Source organism: Lithobates pipiens, unplaced genomic scaffold, assembly GCF_037356315.1.
Source record: "Lithobates pipiens isolate NorthernLeopardFrog02 unplaced genomic scaffold, aLitPip1_a1.2 Scaffold_18, whole genome shotgun sequence".
Lineage (NCBI taxonomy): Eukaryota > Metazoa > Chordata > Amphibia > Anura > Ranidae > Lithobates > Lithobates pipiens.
Window position 1 is genome coordinate 552393466 of NW_027507758.1, and position 24779 is coordinate 552418244.

At 40.2% G+C, this 24779-nt stretch overlaps 1 protein-coding gene across 1 annotated transcript in view; it reads left to right on the forward strand.

The window, feature by feature from the left end:
* The first annotated feature begins 5402 nt into the window (after window positions 1-5402).
* Window positions 5403-24779, forward strand: part of PTCHD4 (patched domain containing 4) — a 290629-nt gene continuing 271252 nt past the window's right edge. The window contains exon 1 of the mRNA XM_077488898.1: window positions 5403-6394. Within this exon, the coding sequence (XP_077345024.1) occupies window positions 5789-6394 (606 nt within the window). The 5' untranslated portion in view covers window positions 5403-5788. The remainder of the gene's footprint in view (window positions 6395-24779) is intronic.

Sequence of the window (24779 nt, forward strand, 5' to 3'; positions counted from 1 at the left end):
CGCTCTATGTAAATTCCAGCTCCCTCTATTTCCCTTGAATTAAGTTGGGTGGTTTGCACTTGTGAACAGCAATCTTTAAGTCTGACCACAAATTTTCTATTGGATTGAGGTCTGGGCTTTGACTAGTCCATTCCAACACATTTACATGTTTCATCTTAAACCACTCAAGTCTTGCTTTAGCAGTGTGTCTGGGGTCATTGTCCTGCTGCAAGTTGAACTCCTTCCTAGCCTCAAATCACACACAGAGTAGTAAAGGTTTTGCAAAAAAAATATCCCTGTATTTAGCACCATCCATCTTTCCCTCAATCCTGACCAGTTTCCCAGTCCAGACTGCTGAAAAACATCCCCACAGCATGATGCTGCCACCACCATGTTTCACTGTGGGGATGGTGTTCTTTGGGTGATGTGATGTGTTTGGTTTGCGCCAGACATAGCATTTTTTTTGATGGCCAAAAAGTTACATTTTAAACTCATCAGACCAGAGCACCTTCCTCCATACATTTTGGGAGTCTCCCACATGCCCTTGCGCAAACCCAAAACGTGTCATTTTGTTTTTTTCTGAAAGTAATGGCTTTCTTCTGGCCACTCTGCCATACAGCCCAACTATGGAGCGTATGGCTTATTGTCATCCAATGTACAGATACTCCAGTCTCTGCTGTGGAACACTGCAGCCCCTTCAGGGTACCTTAGGTCTCTGTGCTGCCTCTCTGATTAATGCCCTCCTTGCCTGGTCCTAGAGTTTTGGTTTGCGGCCGTCTTTTGGCAGGTTTGCTGTTGTGCCATGTTCTTGGTATATGGTTATGATAGATTTGATGGTACTCCTAGGGATCATCAAAGATTTGGATATTTTTTTATAACCTAACCCTGACTCGTTCTTCTCAACAACATTGTCCCTTACTTGTTTGGAGAGTTCGTTGTTCTTCATGGCAGTGTTTGGTTATTGGTGCCTCTTGCTTAGGCGTTGCAGCCTCTGGGGCCTTTCTTGGTGTGTATATGTAATGACAGATCATGTGAAACTTAGATTGCACACAGGTGGACATCATTTAACTAACTATGTGACTTCTGAAGGTAATTGGATCCATAAGAGCTTTTTATGGGCTTCATAACAAAAGGGGTGAATACATACGCACATGTCAATTATAATTTTTTCTATTTATTTAGTTTTAGGTATATATTTTTGTTTTAGACAACACTATATCCAAATATACAAAAAAAATTGATTTACGTATATCCACCAAGGTGAACGTGTTAAGAGTCCATAAGTGAAACAATATAGTGACAAAGTGCAATATCTTGAGAAGTTATAGTGACTTCAGTGAATACTTTGCAGAAATCCACCACCACTTGAGAGGAGGCTTACCAGATGTAATGGACCCAGTTAGGTATATACCTAGTGAGTCACACGAGTTTATTGATGTAAATCCACACGAAAAAACAGCTGGCAAAACTTGTAACTTCTCATGGGTACCAGAGTAGACAGAGAGATGACCCAAAAATAGATGAAATGGCTATCCACTTTTTGGGGTGACTGAGGACAGAAATTCTTCCACGTATATTATAGGCCAAAAAGAAGAAAATACAGCCTCATAGTGAAATACCGTTTAAAACTTTTATTAACAGTAAAAGCGTAAATGGGTACTCACATATTACATGCAAATACAAGCATGGAAATAAAATCTGGCAACGCAGTGGCATCAACGAGCCCTTCCCTCGTTGGGCTCGTTGATGCCACTGCGTTGCCAGATTTTATTTCCATGCTTGTATTTGCCTGTAATATGTGAGTACCCATTTACGCTTTTAATGTTAATAACATTTTTAAACGGTATTTCACTATGAGGCTGTATTTTCTTCTTTTTGGCCTATAATATACGTGGAAGAATCTCTGTCCTCAGTCACCCCAAAAGGTGGATAGCCATTTCATCTATTTTTGGGTCATCTCTCTGTCTACTCTGGTACCCATGAGAAGTTACAAGTTTTGCCAGCTGTTTTTTCGTGTGGATTTACATCAATAAACTCGTGTGACTCACTAGGTATATACCTAACTGGGTCCATTACATCTGGTAAGCCTCCTCTCAAGTGGTGGTGGATTTCTGCAAAGTATTCACTGAAGTCACTATAACTTCTCAAGATATTGCACTTTGTCACTATATTGTTTCACTTATGGACTCTTAACACGTTCACCTTGGTGGATATACGTAAATCAATTTTTTTTTGTATATTTGGATATAGTGTTGTCTAAAACATAGAATCATTAATAGTGTTAATTTATGCAGAGTTTTTTTCACTATTAAAGTTGATTATATTATTTACACTGGTAAAAGATTATATAGATATTGTCATAATCTAAGCGCTGCACCTTTTTTTATTATTTCACCCTCTATTTCCCTTGAATCCCACTCTATGTATATTCCTGCTCCCTCTATTTCCTTTGAATCGCACTCTATGTATATTCCAGCTCCCTCTATTTCCCTTGAATCCCACTCTATGTATATTCCAGCTCCCTCTATTTCCCTTGAATCCCACTATGTGTATATTCTGGCTCCCTTTATTTCCCTTGAATCTCACTCTGTGTATATTCCGACTCCCTCTATTTCTCTTGAATTCCACTCTGTGTATTCCAGCTCCCTCTATTTCCTTTGAATCGCACTCTATGTATATTCCGGCTCCCTCTATTTCCCTTAAAATCCCACTCTATGTATATTCCAGCTCCCTCTATTTCCCTTGAATCCCACTATGTGTATATTCTGGCTCCCTTTATTTCCCTTGAGTCTCACTCTGTGTATATTCCAGCTCCCTCTATTTACCTTGAATCCCACTCTATGTATATTCCGGCTCCCTCTGTTTCCCTTGAATCTCTCTCTGTGTATATTCCAGCTCCCTCCATTTCCCTTGAATCCCACTCTATATATATTCAGGTTCCCTCTATTTCCCTTTAATCCCACTCTATGTATATACTGGCTCCCTCTATTTCCCTTAAATCCCACTTTATGTATATTCCAGTTCCCTCTTCTTTCCTTGAATCCCACTCTATTTATTTTCCAGCTCCCTCTATTTCCTTTGAATCTCATTCTATCTATATTCCAGCTCCCTCTATTTCTCTTGAATCCCGCTCTATGTATATTCCAGCTCCCTCTATTTCCCATGAATCTCACCCTATGTGTATTCCAGCTCCCTCTATTTCCCTTGAATCTCACTCTATGTATATTCCGGCTCCCTCTATTTCCCTTGAAACCCACTCTATGTACATTCCGGCTTTCTCTATTCCCTTTAAATCCCACTCTAAGGGGTTGATTTACTAAAACTGGAGCGTGCAGTATCTGGTGCAGCTCTACATAGAAACCGATCAGCTTCCATTATTTTGTCAAAGCTTAATTGAACAAGCTGAAGGTGGCACCTGATTGGCTACCACACACAGCTGCACTAGATTTTGCACTCTTCAGTTTTAGTAAACCAACCCCTATGTGTATATTCCGGCTCCCACTATTTCCCTTGAATCACTCTCTATGTATATTCCGGCTCCCTCTATTTCCCTTCAATCCAACTCTTTGTATATTCCAGCTGGATCCATTTCCCTTGAATCCCACTTTATGTATATTCCGTCTCTCTCTATTTCCCTTGAATCCCACTCTATGTATATTCCAGCTCCCTCTATTTCCCTTGAATCCCCCTCTATTTCCCTTGAATTCCACTCTATGTATATTCCGGTCCCCCCTATTTCCCTTGACTCCCACTCTAAGTATATTCCGGCTCCCTCTATTTCCCTTCAATCCAACTCTTTGTATATTCCAGCTGGATCCATTTCCCTTGAATCCCACTTTATGTATATTCCGTCTCTCTCTATTTCCCTTGAATCCCACTCTATGTATATTCCAGCTCCCTCTATTTCCCTTGAATCCCACTCTATGTATATTCCGGCTCCCTGTATTTCCCTTTAATCCCACTCTAAGGGGTTAATTTACCAAAATTGAAGAGTGCAGAATCTGGTGCAGCTTTACACAGAAACCAATCAGCTTCCATTTTTTTTTTGTCAAAGCGTAATTGAACAAGCTGAATTTAGACACTCATTGGCTACTATGCACCAGATTTAGCACTCTCCAGTTTTAGTAAATCAGCCCCCTAGGTGTATATTCCCTTGAATCTCACTCTGTGTATATTCCGGCTCCATCTATTTCCCTTGAATCCCACTCTGTGTATATTCTGGCTCCCTCTATTTCCCTTGAATCCCACTCTGTGTATATTCCGGCTCCCTCTATTTCCCTTGAATCTCACTCTGTGTATATTCCGGCTCCCTCTATTTCCCCTGACTTCCATTTTATGTATATTCCAATCAGCTTCCATTTTTTTTTTTGTCAAGGCGTAATTGAACAAGTTGAATTTAGACACTCATTGGCTACTATGCACCAGATTTAGCACTTTCCAGTTTTAGTAAATCAGCCCCCTATGTGTATATTCCCTTGAATCTCACTCTGTGTATATTCCGGCTCCCTCTATTTCCCTTGAATCTCACTCTGTGTATATTCCAGCTCCCTCTATTTCCCTTAACTTCCATTTTATGTATATTCCAGCCGGTTCCATTTCCCTTGAATCACACTTTATGTATATTCCGGCTCTCTCTATTTCCCTTGATTCCCACTCTATGTATATTCCGGTTCCCTCTATTTCCCTGGAATCCCACTCTATATATATATTCTAGCTCCCTCTATTTCCCTTGAATCCCACTCTGTGTATATTCCGGGACCCTCTATTTCCCTTGAATCCCACTCTATGTATATTCTGGCTCCCTCTATTTCCTTTGAATCCCACTCTATGTATATTCCGACTCCCTCTATTTCTCTTGATTCCCACTCTATGTATATTCCGGCTCTCTCTATTTCCCTGGAATCCCACTTTATGTATATTCCGGCTCTCTCTATTTCCCTGGAATCCCACTTTATGTATATTCCAGCTGGTTCCATTTCCCTTGAATCACACTCTATGTATATTCCGGCTCTCTCTATTTCCCTGGAATCCCACTCTATATATATTCCAGCTCCTTATATCTCCCTTGATTCTCACTCTGTGTATATTTCGGCTCCCTCTATATCCCTTGAATCCTGTGTCTTTCCCGCTCTGCTTCCCACGTGGAGCGCATGAAGGATAAAATACAGGGAAGGGAGGGGGGAGAAGGAGAGACGGTAGCGGAGATCCGCAGACCCTGATGTCTAGTTAGCCCTCCATGCAGCACTTGTCAATCAGGACATCTCATGGAGTGATTGACAAAGGGCTCCGCATGCTGCAGTCACAATCCCCCCCTCCATTCCCCATCCACCTGTAATCCCCAGCGGTGTATTGATGAGCTGTGTCTGAGTATCAGGCAGTGTGTCAGCTGCAGAGGAATCATCTACTGCAAGATTCTGGAGCAGGGATTCCCATCTAAGGGGGGGGGGGGGGGAGTGGAATACCAGAAACCACCATACCCCCCACCCCCCTGCTACTCCACTGCAGTAAAATGGATTTAATCTCCCCCCTCTATGATTGCTCTCCTCTCTATACACCTGTGCCTTGTAGCATCCATCAGCCATTAGCTCCCCTCTTCTTCTTCCTCCAGGACATTGCAGCACACCATCCTCATCTGTAGGCATCAAAGGGGGCTTTGTTCCTGCAATCCCCAGTACAAGCCCTGATCACAGGAGTACCCCCCCAACTCCCCCCCAGGATCGATATTTGGCAGCCTTGCTGCAACTTGCTGCAGTCTGAGTGGAAGTAGAAAAAAAAAAGGGAAGTGACCGGGAGAAGCCACAAATGTCACATGTGCTGGTTACGGGGACCTGGAGCCTCCTCAGCAGCAGCATCAGCACCGATCTTGTGGAGGATGCTGCGCCAAGTCATCCACACAGGGCTCAAGTCATTCTTCTACAAGCTGGGCTTATTCGTCAGCAGGCACCCGGTCTTCTTCCTCACCCTCCCCATCGTCCTCACCATCATCTTCGGCTTCCTCTTCTTCAGCCGCTACAAGCCCGCCACTGACCTGGAAGCCCTGGTGGCCCCAAGCCACAGCCTGGCCAAGATCGAGCGGAGTCTGGCCAGCAGCCTCTTCCCCCTCAACCAGGAGCGACTCTACTCCGACCTGCACACGCCGGCCAGGTATGGTAGGCTGATCGTCCTGGCCAAGCCCGGGGGCAACGTCCTGGCCCAGGCGGAGCACGTCCTGCGGGTCCACCGAGCGGTGCTGGACATGAAGGTGAACCACCGCGGCTACAACTACACCTTCTCCCACCTGTGTGTGCTGGCCGATGGCGACAAGAGGTGCTTGATGGACGATATCATCACCCTGCTGGAGGAGCTCAGGCTGGCCGCCCTAGCCAACAGTACCACCGCCAAGGTGCCCATCACCTACCCCACCACCAAGCTCAAGGTACGAGGCTGACTAAGAGGCGCGGAGCTTCCAAGGGGCTCCGCGGCTGCTCAGTGCACTTGGTTCCCTCATGGTCACTGGCTGCAGGAGCAGAGCCAACTACACAAGGGACCAGCCCAGGCAGGGCTTAAAGTAGCATTTACCTAGATGAATAACCTACTATTAGTCAGTAGACATTCACAAATAGTACATATAGTATGTGTGCCTTTATATGTGTTCTATCTGTCTATCTATCTATCTTTCTCATTCTCTACATTCATTCCTTACCAGAGCTGACCATACCAAACTAAATATATATATCATCTGTACATATAATAATAATAAAAAATTATATATATATATATATATATATATATATATATATATATATATATATATATATGGTTGGTATGGTCAGCTGAGGTTACCAGAACTACAATTCACAATACACTGCCATGGATTTCCCTCTTCACCAAGCTCAAGGTACACTATGGGCATCTGCCTAGGGACATGGGGCTTCCTGGGGCTCAACAACTGCTCAGTGCTTGGCTTCATGATCATGTGTGTCACTTGGTGCATGATTAGACCCTACTACACAAGGCAATGTGCCTATGCAGTGGAGTATCATTTACACACACACACAGTGGAGTATCATTTATACACACACATATGCAGCAGAGTATCATTTATCTATCTATCTATTCAGTATATATATATATATATATAGGCATACCCCACTTTTAAGTACACAATGGGGTTTATTTACTAAAGCTGGAAAGTGCAAAATCAGGCTCACTTCTGCATAGAAACCACACACAGTAAAACCTTGGTTTGAGAGCAACTTGGTTTGAGAGCGTGTTGCAAGACAAGCAACATTTTTTAATTCATTTTGACTTGATATGCGAGCGATGTTTTGATATACAAGTAGCGTCACGTCACAACTGAGTATAAAAGAGAAGAGAGGCGCCTCTAAGTGTAGCAATATGATTACATTTAATGAAGGTACAACATTTAGCAACTCACATGGTTGATGATTAAAACAGGCACATCTAAGTATCCAGGCATCCGGGGTAAAGCTGTCCACATAGACTGTCCTCCGCACCGCCATCAACGTCATCCCTTCCACGCTGCACTCCACGAGCGGTTCAAGCCGCGCTTTCAGATCGCTCTACTGCAGGGTGGTCTTCCCGGTAGGGTTGCCAGCTCATTCCTTTAAACACAAACACATATGTATTACACAGGTTTTGTGGCTGATTAAGGTGGTAATTAAACTCACTTGGTGCCTTATCTGCATTAAACTAGCCTCAGAACCTGTGTAATTCATATGTGTTTGGGTTTAAAGGGATGAGGTGGCAACTCTACTTCCCAGTCATGATTCCCGACTGACAGTGGTGAGAGCCGGCTGTGTGGAGGACGGTCTATGTGGACAGCTTTACCCCGGATGCCTGCATACTTAGATGTAACTCTTTTAGGCTCCATGCACACTGGAGCTGATAAACTGCAGTTTATTGGAGTTTGGGCGTTTTTTGTAAAAGCCCATAAACTCCACTCTATGTTAGCCTATGTGTCCATGCACACATGGACGTTTTTCAGCTTTAATGAGCAGTGGAGTTTATGGCCTTTTTTCTGAACGCCAGAAATTCGCGTTCAAAGTGCCGTTTTTCACCGCCAAAAAACGACAAACGCTGATAAACGCTCATAAACGCTTATAAACGCTCATAAACGCGCGTTAATTAGTGTTCGGCATTCTATTTCTTCAATGCATTGTGGGAGTTTGGAATGTACTGTGGGATTTTTGGAGTGTCCTCTGTGTATTTTTATTGAAAACGCCCATAAACGCTAACGCTAATAAACGCTCATAAACGCTAGTACAAAACGCTGTTAAAAGCAAGTTTTTCAACCAGCGTTTTCTGCCAGCAATCTGGCGTCCAGAAAAAGCTTTTTTGAGCTTCAGTGTGCATGGAGCCTTAATCATCAAGCATATGAGTTGCAAAATGTTGTACCTTCATTAAATGTAACCATATTGCTACACTTAGAGACGCCTCTCTTCTCTTTTATACTCTGCTGGATTTTGCTTCTAATCTCCTTGTGGAGGCTTCCATTTGTGGATGGATATTTTATGGTTACACACATTGCTATAATCGTTTTATATGGACTATAAACTGAAGGACCTATAAATAAATGGTTGTGGAACTAATCATTTGCATTTCCATTATTTCTTATGGGGAAATTTTCTTTGATATACAAGTGTTTTGGATTACAAGCATGTCTCTGGAACTAATTATGCTCGCAATCCAATATATATATATATATATATATATATATAAACATAATCAATATCACACACATGCAGTGAAGTATCATTTATACACAAGCACATGCAGTGCAGTATCATTTATCTATGCCCTTGTACACACGGTCGGAGATTCCGACAACCAAATCCGTCGGATTTTGTCCGACGGATTTTGTCCGACGGATTTTGTCCGAAACTGTTGTATACACACGGTCGGACAAAGTTGTCGGAAAATCCGACGTGATGACGTTATTTCGTTACGACAGGACTATGTTCACGCTAGTAGCCAATAGCTTTGGTGTAGGAATTTGATCTGTGCATGCGTGGCACTTTGTCCGATCGGAATTCTCTACACATGATCGGAGTATGTCCGATCGGAGAATTTTGTCGGAAATATTTCCGGCAAGTTTGAAAAGTTGGTCCGATGGATATTCCGACGGAAACAGTCCGATGCAGACCACACACAGTCGGAATATCCGACAAAACGCTCCGATCAGACACATTCCGACGGTATCTCCGGCCGTGTGTACAAGGGCTATCTATCTATCTATCTATCTATCTATCTATCTATCTATCTATCTATCTATCTATCTATCTATCCAGTACATGTATACTCCTAGCAGTGGAGTATCATTTACACACTATCCTATGATAAGTAGCTATATATGATATACATATATATTATATAGTACATTTATATATATATATATATATATATATATATATATATATATATATATATATATGTACAATGTAGTCTAGGCACACAAGTCACAGCACACTGGTGTGGATTCCCCTCACGATCAAGCTCAGTGTACACTGCAGGTAGCTGCCTAGGGACAAGGGGTTTCCTGGGGCTTCAAAGCATCTCAGTGCTGGCTTCATGGTCATGAGTGTCACTTGGTGAATGATCATATATATATATAGTAGTAAAGGACACTCACAGGATTTAGATGGACACAACTTCAGACTCGCCACTGTTATACTGATCCAGTGTTTTGGTGGGTCACAACCTGCCTTGGTCAGTATGTACAGCTAAGTCTATAGTAAGCAATATTCAGCTACCAAAGGAACTACCAGCCACAGCACATTTATATTCTATACCCTCTGAAAAATGACAAGTCCCAGCTGATTGTTTGACAGTGCATGCTGGAATTAGTTGTTCTTTATCAGATGAAGTGTTTCTTACAGGTGGTGCAGACTATCATGGTGGCATTGTTACGATGGTCATAGTCAAGCATTTGACTGATCAATATGTGAATATATAGTTTACGTGTGTGTGTAAATCTATTTATCTATCTTGTATATATATATATATATATATATATATATATATAAGCAGTATCACACGCATGCATTCACAATGCATTCTGTGTTAATTGCTTGAGTATAAAAATGATGCCCACCCCATTTTATGAATGTGCAATGCAGTAACACTCTTGGAAGACTGGCAAATAGGAATGTTTTGCTATTGAAAGCACAGCATGTGATTCCATGTAGTGGTCCCATGTGAGCTGGATGTTTATTGCAGAAGTTATAGCGAGATATGCATTTTAGTGTTATAGATTATGCATTGTGAAGATGTGTATATGCAGTTCATGTCCTTATGTGAAATGTGTATAAATCACCCTGATTTCATTAGAGAAAGCTGTTCGTGGGTAATAATGACCTCTGTACGTGGATGCTTAGTGTACTGACAGTCGGTGTGAGCGTCTCTGATTGTTTGCCCTGAGATTAGCGTTGTTTACTCTTTGGAACTGTTGCTCATTGCAGTGCATAGAGTGTACAGTATGCCTGTGAATTGGAGGCAGCCTTGTACATTCAGGAGTTATCTCCAGGGGGATGTCAGAGCAGTGCTGCAGCCTCTCACACACCGGCATTGTACTGTCCTTTCCAGATTAATAACACAAATGCCCTTATAGTAGAAGAAAACCGCATAGATTCAAGTTTTCCCTCCGTAGTGTAATACAAATACAACTATAGTAGAAGAAACATGCATTGTTTACTGTTCTTCCTTCTGTAATGTAATAATAGAAATGCCCTTATAGTAGAAGGAAAATACATTGTTTAGAGTCCTTTCTTCTATAATGTAATAACAAAATGCTTCTATAGTAGAAGAAAAATGCACTGATTCGTTTTCCTTCTATCGTATAATACCAATGCCACTATAATAGAAGAGACATGCATTGATTAGAGTTTTCCTTCTGTATTGTAATAACATAAATACCCGTATAGTAGAGGAAACATGCATTGAGTAGAGTTTTAACGTCTGTAGTGCATTGAGTAGAGTTTATCCTTATGTAGTGTAAAAACACAAATGCCCCTATAGTAGAGAAAAATACATTGTTTAGAAATTATCCTTCTTTAAGATATTAGCATAAATGTGCCTATAGTACAAGGAACATGCATTGATTTGAGTTTTCCTTCTATATTGTAATAGCATAAATACCCCAATAGTACGGGAAACATGCATTGAGTAGAGGTTTTCCTTCTGTAGTGCACTGAGTGTATCTTTCTGAAGTGCATTGAGTAGAGTTTATCCTTCTGTTTGTCCTTCTATAGTGCATTGAGTAGAGTTTATCCTTCTGTAGTGCATTGAGTAGAGTGTATCTTTCTGTAATGCATTGAGTAGAATGTATCTTTCTGTAGTGCATTGAGTAGAGTTTTTCCTTCTGTAGTGCATTGAGTAGAGTTTATCCTTCTGTAGTGCATTGAGTAGAGTGTTTCCTTCTGTAGTGCATTGAGTAGAGCTTATCCTTCTGTAGTGCATTGAGTAGAGTGTTTCCTTCTGTAGTGCATTGAGTAGAGTGTTTCCTTCTGTAGTGCATTGAGTAGCGTTTATACTTCTGTAGTGCATTGAGTAGTTTTTCCTTGTGTAGTGCATTGATTAGAGTGCATCTTTCTGTAGTGCATTGAGTAGAGTTTATCCTTCTGTAGTGAATTGAGTAGAGTTTTTCCTTCTGTAGTGGATTGAGTAGAATGTATCTTTCTGTAGCGCATTGAGTAGAGCATATCCTTCTGTTGTGCATTGAGTGGAGTTTATCCTTCTGTAGTGCACTGAGTAGAGCGTATCCTTCTGTTGTGCATTGAGTAGTTTATCCCTCTGTAGTGCATTGAGTAGTGTTTTTCCTTCTGTAGTGGATTGAGTAGAGTTTATACTTCTGCAGTGCATTGAGTAGTTTTTCCTTCTGTAGTGCATTGAGTAGATTGTATCTTTCTGTAGTGCATTGAGTAGAGTTTATCTTTCTGTAGGTTATTGAGTAGAGTTTATCATTCTGTAGTGCACTGAGTAGAGTTGATCCTTCTGTAGTGCATTGAGTAGAGATTTTCCTTCTATGGTGCATTGAGCAGAGTTTATCCTTCTGTAGTGCACTGCGTAGAGTGTATCCTTCTGTAGTGGATTGAGTAGAGTGGTATCTTCTGTAGTGCTTTGAGTAGAGTTTGGGCCGGTTCACACTTCTCAACCGAGATCGCATATGATTTGCACCGCACTGCAAATCACATGTGATGTTCGTGCATTGCGATTTCAGCCATACGGGTAGCATGGCTGAAATCACATCACATTCAGACTAAACCCGCACAGGACCCTTTTTTGGTCCACACCAGAATCTGTTTGCATGGGTGTTCACACCCCATTGCGATCCAACTCATGTCCAAACTGTCAGTTGGCAGTGCGATATGCGATCGGAAATAGAGGTGTCATTACCAATGTATTGACACTCCCCGCAGTTCGTATATGGCACTGTGAACAGCCATGCAAGTCGGCAGCAATGTGGGAACCCACAGTGGATTTGCAGGGTTCCCGCGTGGCACAAGTGTGAACTGAGCCTTAAGATAATAGCATAAATGTCCCTATAGTACAAGAAACATGCACTGATTCGAGCTTTCCTTCTGTAGTGCATTGAGTCGTTTTTCCTTCTGTAGTGCATTGAGTAGTTTTTCCTTCTGTAGTACATTGAGTACAGTTTTCCCTTCTGTAGTGTAGTAACACAAATGCCTCTATAATAAAAGATATAAATACGTTGATTAGAAATGATCCTTCTTTAAGATAATAACATAAATGTCCCTATAGTACAAGAAACATGCATTGATTAGAGTTTTTCTTCTGTATTGTAATAACACAAATGTCCCTATGGCACAATAAACCTGCATTGAGTAACGTTTTCACTTCTTTAGTGCACTGTTTCCTTCTGTAGTATAAAGCAAAGACAACTATAGTAGAAGAAAAAATACATTGTTTATAGTTCTTCATTCTTCAGTACAAGAACATTCACCAATCAGCCATAACATTATAATCACTGACAGGTAAAGTAAATAACATAGATTATCTTGTTACAATAGTATCTGAAAGTGGGTGAGATATATTTGGCAGGAAGTGAACATGTTGTCCTTGAAGTTGATGTGTTGAAAGCTGGGAAAATTTGGCAAGGGTAAGGATTTGAGAGACTTTGACAAGGGCCAAACTGTAATGGCTAGACAACTGGTTAAGAACATCTCCAACACCACAGCTTTTGTGGGATGTTCCCAGTCTGCAGTGGTCAAGGGGGATCTACCAAAAATTTTCTGCAGAAGCAAAACTGGTGAACAGGCGACATGGTGATGGGCGGTCAAAGCTCTTTGATGCACGTAAGTAATAAAGGCTGGCCAATCCAATAGAAGAGCTACTATAACTCAAATTGCTGAAAAGGTTAATGATGGTTCTGATAAAAAGGTGTCAGAACACACAGTATATTGCAGATTGTTGTAAATGGGGTTGTGTAGCCACAGACTGGTCAGCGTGCCCATGCTGATCTGTGTCCTCATCCAAAAGCACCTACAATGGGCATGTAAGCATCATAACTGGACCACAGAGCAATGGAAGAAGGTGGCCTGGTCTGATGAATTTAAAAATGATTTGAGGAACACAATGAGTTTGAGGTGTTGACTTAGCATCCACGTTCTACATATCTCAATCAAACCAAGTATCTATGAGATGTGCTGGAAAAACAAGTCCAATCCATGGGAGTCCCAACTCACAACTTAGCCGCGTACACACGACCGGATTTTCCTGTAGAATAGGTCCGATGAGAAATCATTCCGTTGGATAGTCTGATCGTATGTGGGATTGTCAAATCATTTTTATATTAAAAATTCAGACGGACCTAGAAATAGAACGTTTCAAATCTATACTCAATTCCTATTGGGAACACCGACAGACCAAATACAACACAAGGGCAGCTATTGGCTACTGGCTATTGAACTTCCTTTTCTAGTCCCATCTTACGTCATCATGTTCAAAATGAAAAAACTTTAGTCCGTTCGTGTGTGGGCAAGTCCGTTTGTTCGAAAGGCTGTCGTAACTCCATTGAAAGTCCGTCGGGAAGACTGTCTGACCTTTTCTGCCAGAAAGTGAGGTCATGTGTACGTGGCATAACAGGACTTAAGGATCTGCTACTAGCTTTTACCAGATACTACAGCTCCAGAGGTTTAGTGGAGTCCAGCCTCTACAGGTTGTGGTGGGTGGTCATAATGTTATGATCCATGTAAAATGCCTCCAAAGTAAAATAAACATGCAATGAGTAGGGCTTTTCCTTCTGTAGTGTAATTACGCAAATGCATTTATAGTAGAAGAATAACATACTATTTATAATTCTTCCTTCTTTAGTATAATAACACAAATGCCCTATTGTACAAAAAACATGCACATAGCCGTGCGCAGCCTTATGCATTAAGGTGTGCACCCCAAAGCTCAAACACACATGCGTGTATGTATATATATATATATATATATATATATATATATATATATATTTATATTTACACTATATTACTAAAAGTATTGGGACGCCTGCCTTTACACGCACCCACAGTGTAAATGAGACCTGCATGGCATCAGTGATCTGCTGATCGCTGGTGCAATGCTTTACAGACTTCTGCAAGAAAAAATAATAAATGCACATATTTTTTATTGATGGGCACAGTGTCAGCAATTGATGGGCATACTGGCAGCAATTGATGGGCACAGTAGCAACAATTGATGGGCACACTGGCGGCAATTAATGGGCACAGTGGTGGCAATTGATGGGCATAGTGGCAGCAATTGATGGGCACACTGGCAGCAATTGATGGGTACAGTAGCCGTGTTTGGCACAGTGATGGCAATTTATGGGTACAGTGGCTGCGTTTGATGGGCACAGAGGCTGCATTTGATGGCACAGTGGCGGCAATTGATGCAAAGTGGCTGCGTTTGATGGGCACAGTGGCTGCGTTTAATGGGCACAGTGGCTGCGTTTGATGGCACAGTGGCTGTGTTTGATGGGCACAGTGGCTGCGTTTGATGGGCACAGTGGATGCGTTTGATGACACAGTGAATGCGTTTGATGGCACAGTGGCCGCAATTGATGGGCACAGTAGCTATGTTTGATGGGCACAGAGGCTGCAATTGTTTCTTTTTTCAGTTTGTTTGCACCCCTCAAAAATGTTGAACACTGGCTGCCAGTGTGGGCTGACGTACAGGTATGTTAACCCACATTCGGCACTGCTTCCTGTCCGCCATATATTGGGGCTGTGGGCATTTGGGAAGTGGTTAATATACACTTGGGATTTTTTTTTATAATAAACACATGTAGTATATATATATAAATACGCACTTTTGTGCTTACAAGCCAGGGTTCATATAGTTTTGAATTGTATTATATGTAATATAGTACAATACTATATATATATACACATAGTGACAAGCCAGGGTAAGATTCATATGGATTGTTTTTTTTTTTTTTTTTGGTGCATCATTTGCCCATTGCCTGCCCAGGTGCCCTGCTACTGTCTCACTCACCTCGATCTAGCTGGCTGCAGCCACTCATCTGCCGCTCTCCAGGCTCCGCTAGTCCACTGATTCTAAGGAAGAGAGAGGCCGGAGGGGGGCAGAGTGCAGATGTATATCACTCCGCCGGCACCTGCGGACCTGCAGCCAGAACTATAGAAGCTGCATCGGCAAACGTGGCTGGGTTACACCGCAGTCCGCAGCTGTGGTCCTAATTCTGGGCTCAATCCTCCCATTCGCAGCACAGGTGTTTTTGCAGGCTGAACCCGACCCCGGTGGTGGTGACTGAGTTACACAGGGACAGTACAGACATTTTGCAGCTAGTCAGTACTAATAAAAGGTGTGCACAGGGATGATTAGGGTGTACCTGGGCACACCCGGCACACCCCGTGGGCACACCTATGAACATGCATCATTTAGAGTTTTCTTTTTGTAGTGTAATAAAACAAATGCTCCTATAGTATTAGAGTCCTTCCTTCTGTAGTATAACATAAATGCCTCATTAAATAGGAACATTCTAAAAAGTCACATTTGTAAGCTTTAGTGAACTGTTTTGTGAGATCATATTCCAGTAATGATCAATTATTATCTGAATAATCTTTACTAAATATTAGAAACATTTGTTGTTAGTGCCGGTGAGTACTCCATGTCAGAGCTGACATATTGATTAGACTCTAACACACTGCATAGTAATATACTGTATCTGGATGATAATATACTTAAAGTTGTCCTTCCTTAGTAATGAATAGACATCTATCTTGCCACCTGTTAACATCTAGGACCATTTACACTTGTTCATGTATGCTTTAATGCACTTGTTAAAATACACTGTATTACCAAAAGTATTGGGATGCCTGCCTTTACACGCTCATTAACTTTATTGGCATCCTAGTCTTAGTCCGTAGGGTTCAATATTGAGTCCCACCCTTTGCAGCTATAACAGCTTCAAAACTTCTGGGAAGGCTGTCCACAAGGTTTAGGAGTGTGTCTATGGGAATGTTAGACCATTCTTCCAGAAGCGCATAAGTGAGATCAAGCACTGATGTTGGACGAGAAGGCCTCTCTCGCAGTCTCTGCTGTTATTTTATCTCAAAAGTGTTCTATCGGGTTGAGGTCAGGACTCAGGCCAGTCAAGTTCCTCCACCCCAACCTCACTCATCCTTGTCTTTATGGACCTTGCTTTGTGCACTGGTGCGCAGTCATGTTGGAACAGGAAGGGGCCATCCAAAACTGTTCTCACAAAGTAGGGAGCATGAAATTGTCCAGAAATACTTTGGTATGCTGACGCCTTAAGAGTTCTCTTCACTGGAACTAAGGGGACAAGCCCGACCCCTGAAAAACAAGTGCAAGGTCCATAACCTCATGGATGAGCGAATTTGGGGTGGAGGAACAGAGTCCTGACTTCAACCCGACGGAACACCTTTGGGATGAATTTGAGCGGAGACTGCGAGTCAGGCCTTCGCTCGCAGTCTCCCCATTAACCACCCATTAATTGGTTTTAACAAGGGTTCCCAAGACCTCAAAGTTGGTCTAGGGGTTACACTGGGGTAAAAAGGTTGAGAAAGTCTGGCAATATGTCTATCGCTTTCCATATAATTATAATTATAAAAAATGACATGATCTGTATTTATTTATCGGGTCACAGACTCAATGTGAGCTCTTTTTAGCTGGTCAGTTCAGTTTGTATTTTATTGATAGATGAGGATGTTTGGGTCATTTAAAAAAAAAATGATTGTGTTTTTGTGTGCTGTGTAGTGTACTCTATATAGTAATGTGCTCTTTGGAACAAGTGCTATTTTTTTCAATAAAGTGAACAAGATTTGACGGTTTGTTGACACAATATTTGGATTTACTCTCAGCAGTGCTCGTATAGTTCGTCACTCTTTTTTTCTTGCATGCTTCTGTGGTGTAGGTTCTTTTGTGCTTTATTGTTCATAACAGCTCAACACTGAGAGCAGAATATCCAATCAGAATATCCCTAACAAGCCAAAACTCAGTTCCTGATGCGTCTTTGGGACAGAAAGTTAAGGAAAATTTACCAATGGGCCACAGATAGCAAAACACTTCATATACAATTCAGCATATGCATACCTCTTCTCTGTAGAGTGGGTACTCCTGCGCTAAACGGAAATAGGTGACAATATACTAAAAGAAGATAAAAAAGGTGCTGCGTACACCGTAGGGACCAAACTCGTGTCCAAATGTGTAAGTAAACAAAATTATGAGGGATGGTGTTGCGCTCCTTATATATAATTCTATGTTATCCTATATGTGAAATTATCAACTAGTGATAATAACTAAAAAGACATATATTACAAACATAAAGTGCAAATATGTGGATATCGTATGCCAAAGAAAATTGCATAAATACGTAAGTACGTTAAAAAAGGACATAAATATTCACCATTAAAATATCAAGAGTGCAAAGAATCTTAAAAATTATATATGGAATGTATATCCAATATGTGCAAAATTGCATAAAAAAAAATCAGTGGGTAAGTGATCTGTGATAATTGTGCGAGATATATAAATAATTCATACAGTACTTATTTCATCAAGAAGCTATCAATAAACAAGATTATATATATATATAAATAAAAAAAATAGAAGAAATAGGAGAAAATATAAAAAATATGAAAAAATATATAAAAAATATATATATATAAAAAAATATAATATATCTTAAAGTAAAATAAGTGTAACAAGTCTCTTAGTGCAAATTTTGGATGTCTATTTCTTGGTCCAATGTGCAACAGTAGTGGAAGTGTGGAAGTGTTTCACAAGGACACTTTGTGCTGCTATCTTAATATTCGGTGGTACTGTGCCTTTAAGTGATGTGCTAAAGGTCTTCAGTGTCACTGACACCTGTGGCTAAAATGAATGGTTACCTTACTGCTGTAAGGTATACAGCATGTTGTAAAATTTGAAGGAATGGATCCCTCCGGATGGACCTTTTCCTAGGCGTTCCTATGGGATGAAGCCAGGAGGACGGGGGGGGGGGTCCTTTCTTTGCCTTTCCGCTTTCCGCGTCAGTAACTTGAATCACTCAGGCAGGTACTCAGTGTATTAGAAAGAAGATAAAAGAGGCCTACCATGGTGCAGTATGTTGCAAAAAGTATTGGCGTTTATTCAAGTAAAACAGGTAAAAAACTCACATTTTCTTAGTGTCAGTAGTACATTGTAAAAACGAGCGCCGCGCTCGTACCTATGCGTCTGTTCCAGTGTCTCTATTGCCTCTGGTGTCCTACGCGTTACGTCACGCCACGTGACTTCGACTTCCTCTTCTCTACCTCTAACCCCTCCACTCCCGCTGCTTCATTTAGAGCCATCTGAAATTTCCGGTTATGAAACAGTATGTGACTCACTCTATGTAGTATCACTGTAGCTGCACTGTCACATGGGGAGTCCACAACCCTCTGCAGAATATGATTCTAGTGACTCATAGGTTGGCAACTAAATGCAGCAGCAGGGTAGTGGAAAAAGATAATTATATGCAAGTCTACACCTGTAATAACAAACCAGAAGTGCATATTAAAGCTAGACCTATGCATTATGTTTTGTTCCGAATCAAAATTCTGACAAATTTTTCATTATTCGGAAATTCCGATGCATCCGAATTTCTGAATTACAATAGTAACGAATTTTAAACGAACCCGAAATAACGATTCAAATTGATAAAAAAAAGCAAATGAAATAGACATTGATTTTCTAAAAAAATAATACAATAAAATAGAATATGAAATAATAAAGCAATAGAATAAACATAAAAGAATAGTAATGAATAGAACAGAATTTAACAGAATGTAATAAAATAAAATGGAACATGACCATCTTCTGATTTCGAATTCGAGAATAGATTGGAAAATAATTAAAAACAATGGAAACTAAAATAATAGAAAATAATAGAAAAACAATAGAACAGAACAGAATAAAATATAATATTTTTTTTCTATTCTGTTCCATTGTTTTTCTTTGCTGTTCTTTTCTATTCTAATCTTTTCTATTCAAATTCAATTTAATTCTATACAAAATTCGAATTTCGGAAGATGGCTTCTGAAATTCAAATTTGGTACAGAATGAATTGGAATTTGAATAGAAATGATTAGAATAGAATATATTATATTTTTTTCTATTCTGTTCTATTGTTTTTCTATGCTATTCTTTTCTATTTTCTTTTCTATTCTAATTTTTTCTATTCGAATTTGATTCATTCTATACAAAATTTGAATTTCAGAAGATGGCTTCTGAAATTCGAATTTCGTATAGAATGAATTTGAATTTGAATAGAAAATATTAGAATAGAGAATAATAGAAAAGAATAAAATAGAAAAACAATAGAACAGAATAGAATAAAATATATATCATATTTTAATCTATTCTCTTCTATTGTTTTTCTAGTCTATTATTTCTATTATTTTCTATTGTATTCTAATCTTTTTTTTTCGAATTAGAATTTCGGAAAATGGTTATATATATATATATATATATATATATATATATATATATATATATATATATATATACAGTGGTGTGAAAAATGTTTGCCCCCTTCCTCATTTCCTGTTCCTTTGCATGTTTGTCACACTTAAGTGTTTCGGAACATCAAACCAATTTAAACAATAGTCAAGGACAACACAAGTAAACACAAAATGCAATTTGTAAATGAAGGTGTTTATTATTAAAGGTGAAAAAAAATCCAAACCATCATGGCCCTGTGTGAAAAAGTGATTGCCCCCCTTGTTAAAACATACTATAACTGTGGTTGTCCACACCTGAGTTCAATTTCTCTAGCCACACCCAGGCCTGATTATTGCCACACCTGTTCACAATCAAGGCATCACTTAAATAGGAGCTGCTTGACACAGTAAGGTCCACCAGAAGATCCTTAAAAGCTACACATCATGCCGAGACCCAAAGAAATTCAGGAACAATTGAGAAAGAAAGTAATTGAGATCTATCAGTCTGGAAAGGGTTATAAAGCCATTTACAAAGCTTTGGGAATCCAGCGAACCACAGTGAGAGCCATTATCCACAAATGGCGAAGACATGGAACAGTGGTGAACCTTCCCAGGAGTGGCCGGTCGCCCAAAATTACCCCAAGAGCGCAGCGACGACTCATCCAAAAGGTCACAAAAGACCCCACAACAACGTCCAAGGAACTGCAGGCCTCACTTGCCTCAGTTAAGGTCAGCGTTCATGCCTCCACCATCAGGAAAAGACTGGGCAAAAATGGCCTGCATGGCAGAGTTCCAAGGAGAAAACCACTGCTGAGCAAAAAGAACATCAAAGCTCGTCTCAATTTCTCCACAACACATCTTTATAATCCCCAAGACTTTTGGGACAACATTCTGTGGACCGATGAGACAAAAGTGGAACTCTTTGGAAGGTGTGTGTCCAAGTATATCTGGCGTAGAAGGAACACTGCATTTCATAAAAATAACATTATACCAACAGTAAAATATGGTGGTGGTAGTGTGATGGTCTGGGGCTGTTTTGCTGCTTCAGGACCTGGAAGACTTGCCGTGATAAAAGGAACTATGAATTCTGCTGTCTACCAAGAGATCCTGAAGGAGAATGTCCGACCATCTGTTCTCAAGCTGAAACGAACTTGGGTTCTGCAGCAGGACAATGATCCTAAACACACCAGCAAGTCCACCACCGAATGGCTGAAGAAAAACAAAATGAAGACTTTGGAGTGGCCTAGCCAACGTCCTGACCTGAATCCTATTGAGATGTTGTGGTATGACCTTAAAAAGGCTGTTCATGCTCGAAAACCCTCTAATGTAACTGAATTAGGACAATTCTGCAAAGATGAGTGGGCCAAAATTCCTCCAGGACGCTGTAAAAGCCTCATTGCACGTTATCGCAAACGCTTGGTTGCAGTTGTTGCTGCTAAGGGTGGCCCAACCAGTTATTAGGTTTAGGGGGCAATCACTTTTTCACACAGGGCCATGATGGTTTGGATTTTTTTTCACCTTTAATAATAAACACCTTCATTTACAAATTGCATTTTGTGTTTACTTGTGTTGTCCTTGACTATTGTTTAAATTGGTTTGATGTTCCGAAACACTTAAGTGTGACAAACATGCAAAGGAACAGGAAATGAGGAAGGGGGCAAACACTTTTTCACACCACTGTGTATATATATATATATATATATATATATATATATATATATATATATATATATATATATATACAGTGCCTTGCGAAAGTATTCGGCCCCCTTGAACTTTTCAACCTTTTGCCACATTTAAGGCTTCAAACATAAAGATATGAAAATTTTATTTTTTGTGAAGAATCACCAACAAGTGGGACACAATTGTGAAGTGGAACGAAATCTATTGGATTTTTGAAACTTTTTTAGCGAATAAAAAAATGAAAAGTGGGGCGTGCAAAATTATTCGGCCCCCTTGAGTCAATACTTTGTAGAGCCACCTTTTGCTGCGATTACAGCTGCAAGTCGCTTGGGGTATGTCTCTATCAGTTTTGCACATCGAGAGACTGAAATTCTTGCCCATTCTTCCTTGCAAAACAGCTCGAGCTCAGTGAGGTTGGATGGAGAGCGTTTGTAAACAGCAGTTTTCAGCTCTTTTCACAGATTCTCGATTGGATTCAGGTCTGGACTTTGACTTGGCCATTCTAACACCTGGATATGTTTATTTGTGAACCATTCCTTTATAGATTTTGCTGTATGTTTGGGATCATTGTCTTATTGAAAGATAAATCTCCGTCCCAGTTTCAGGTCTTTTGCAGACTCCAAAAGGTTTTCATCCAGAATGGTCCTGTATTTGGCTGCATCCATCTTCCCCTCAATTTTAGCCATCTTCCCTGTCCCTGCTGAAGAAAAGCAGGCCCCAACCATGATGCTGCCACCACCATGTTTGACAGTGGGGATGGTGTGTTGAGGGTGATGAGCTGTGTTGTTTTTACGCCAAACATATCGTTTTGCATTGTGGGCAAAAAGTTCGATTTTGGTTTCATCTGACCAGAGCACCTTCTTCCACATGTTTGGTGTGTCTCCCAGGTGGCTTGTGGCAAACTTTAGACGAGACTTTTTATGGATATCTTTGAGAAATGGCTTTCTTCTTGCCACTCTTCCATAAAGGCCAGATTTGTTCAGTGTACGACTGATTGTTGTCCTATGGACAGACTCTCCCACCTCAGCTGTAGTTCTCTGCAGTTCATCCAGAGAGATCATGGGCCTCTTGGCTGCATCTCTGATCAGTCTTCTCCTTGTCTGAGCTGAAAGTTTAGAGGGACGGCCAGGTCTTGGTAGATTTGCAGTGGTCTGATACTCCTTCCATTTCAAAATGACCTCTTGCACAGTGCTCCTTGGGATGTTTAAAGCTTGGGAAATCTTTTTGTATCCAAATCCGGCTTTAAACTTCTCCACAACAGTATTACGGACCTGCCTGGTGTGTTCCTTGGTCTTGATGTGCTCTCTGCGCTTTCAACAGAACCCTGAGACTATCACAGGGCAGGTGCGTTTATACAGAGACTTGATTACACACAGGTGGATTCTATTTATCACCATCAGTCATTTAGGACAACATTGGATCATTCAGAGATCCTCGCTGAACTTCTAGAGTGAGTTTGCTGCACTGAAAGTAAAGGGGCCGAATAATTTTGCACGCACCACTTTTCAGTTTTTTATTTGCTAAAAAAGTTTAAAATATCCAATAGACTTCGTTCCACTTCACAATTGTGTCCCACTTGTTGGTGATTCTTCACAAAAATGTAAAATGTTATATCTTTATGTTTGAAGCCTGAAAAGTGGCAAAAGGTTGAAAAGTTCAAGGGGGCCGAATACTTTCGCAAGGCACTGTATATATATATATATATATATATATATATATATATATATATATATATATATATATATATATATATATATATAGAATGAAATCAAATTCAAATAGAAAAGACTAGAATAGAAAAAAACAATAGAACAGAATAGAAAAAATATATTATATAATTATATATTTCGGAAGATGGTTTTATATATATATATATATATATATATATATATATATATATATATATATATATATATATATATATACATATATATAACCATCTTCCGAAATTCGAATTTGTTACAGAATGAATTTGAATTTGAATAGAAAGATTAGAATAGAATATATCATTTTTTTCTGTTCTATTGTTTTCCGATGCTATTATTTTCTATGAATTTTGAATTTCGGAAAATGGCTATATATAATTTACTTTTTCAACTTCGGTTCATTTTTTCAATTGCGGTAGAATTTTTTTCGAATTTGATCGTCTTTTTTTAATTCGGTAGATTTTTATCGAATGCAGTCTATTTTTTTCGAATTTGTTCAAATTTTTTTCAAATTTGGTCGAATTTTTTCGAATTCAAATTGAAACAAAATGAATCCCAAAAACAAATATCACGAAATGCAACAAATTTAACTAAACAAATTTAGTTAAATAACGAATCAAAACTAAACGAATCTAATTAAAGCCCACCTTGAGCAACCCATCCTGTAGTTTTTTCACTTTTTTGGGGGTGGGAAAGGGATAGAGGAGGATGGAGATCAGCTTTAGGGCTAGTTTAAACCAAGGGCATAGATCTGCGATGATCAGCTAGATCAGGGGTCTCCACATTTTTTAATCAAAGAGCCAGTTTACTGCTGGACTGTGGCCAGTGGGAGTAGAAAATGGTGTCAGTGAAAGGAATAGTGTCCCATCTTTTTTGTCAGTGGGAAGAATAATGCCCCATCATTAGTGTCAGGAGGACTAGTTCCTTTCAACTTGGTGTCAGTGGGAGGAATAGTCCCTTCATTGTTGGTGCCAGTGAGAAGGATAGTGCCCCACCATTAGTGTCAGGTGAACTAGTCCCTTCATTGTTCGTGTCAGTGGGAGGAATAGTCCCTTCATTGTTGGTGTCAGTGGGAGGAATAGTCCCTTCATTTTGGGTGTCAGTGGGAGGTTTATTCCCTTATCATTGGTGTCAGTGGGAAGAATAGTCCCTTCATTGCTGGTGTCAGTGGGAGGAATAGTCCCTTCATTTTGGGTGTCAGTGGGAGGTTTATTCCCTTATCATTGGTGTCAGTGGGAAGAATAGTCCCTTCATTGTGGGTATCAGTGGGAGGAATATTCCCTTATCATTGAGGTCAGTGGGAGGAATAGTCCTTTCATTATTGGTGTCAGTGGGAGGAATAGTCCCTTCATTGTTGGTGTCAGTGGGAGGAATATTCCCTTCATTATTGGTGTCAGTGGGAGGAATAGTCCCCTCATTTTTGGTGTCAGTGGGAAGAATAGTCCCTTCATTATTGATGTCAGTG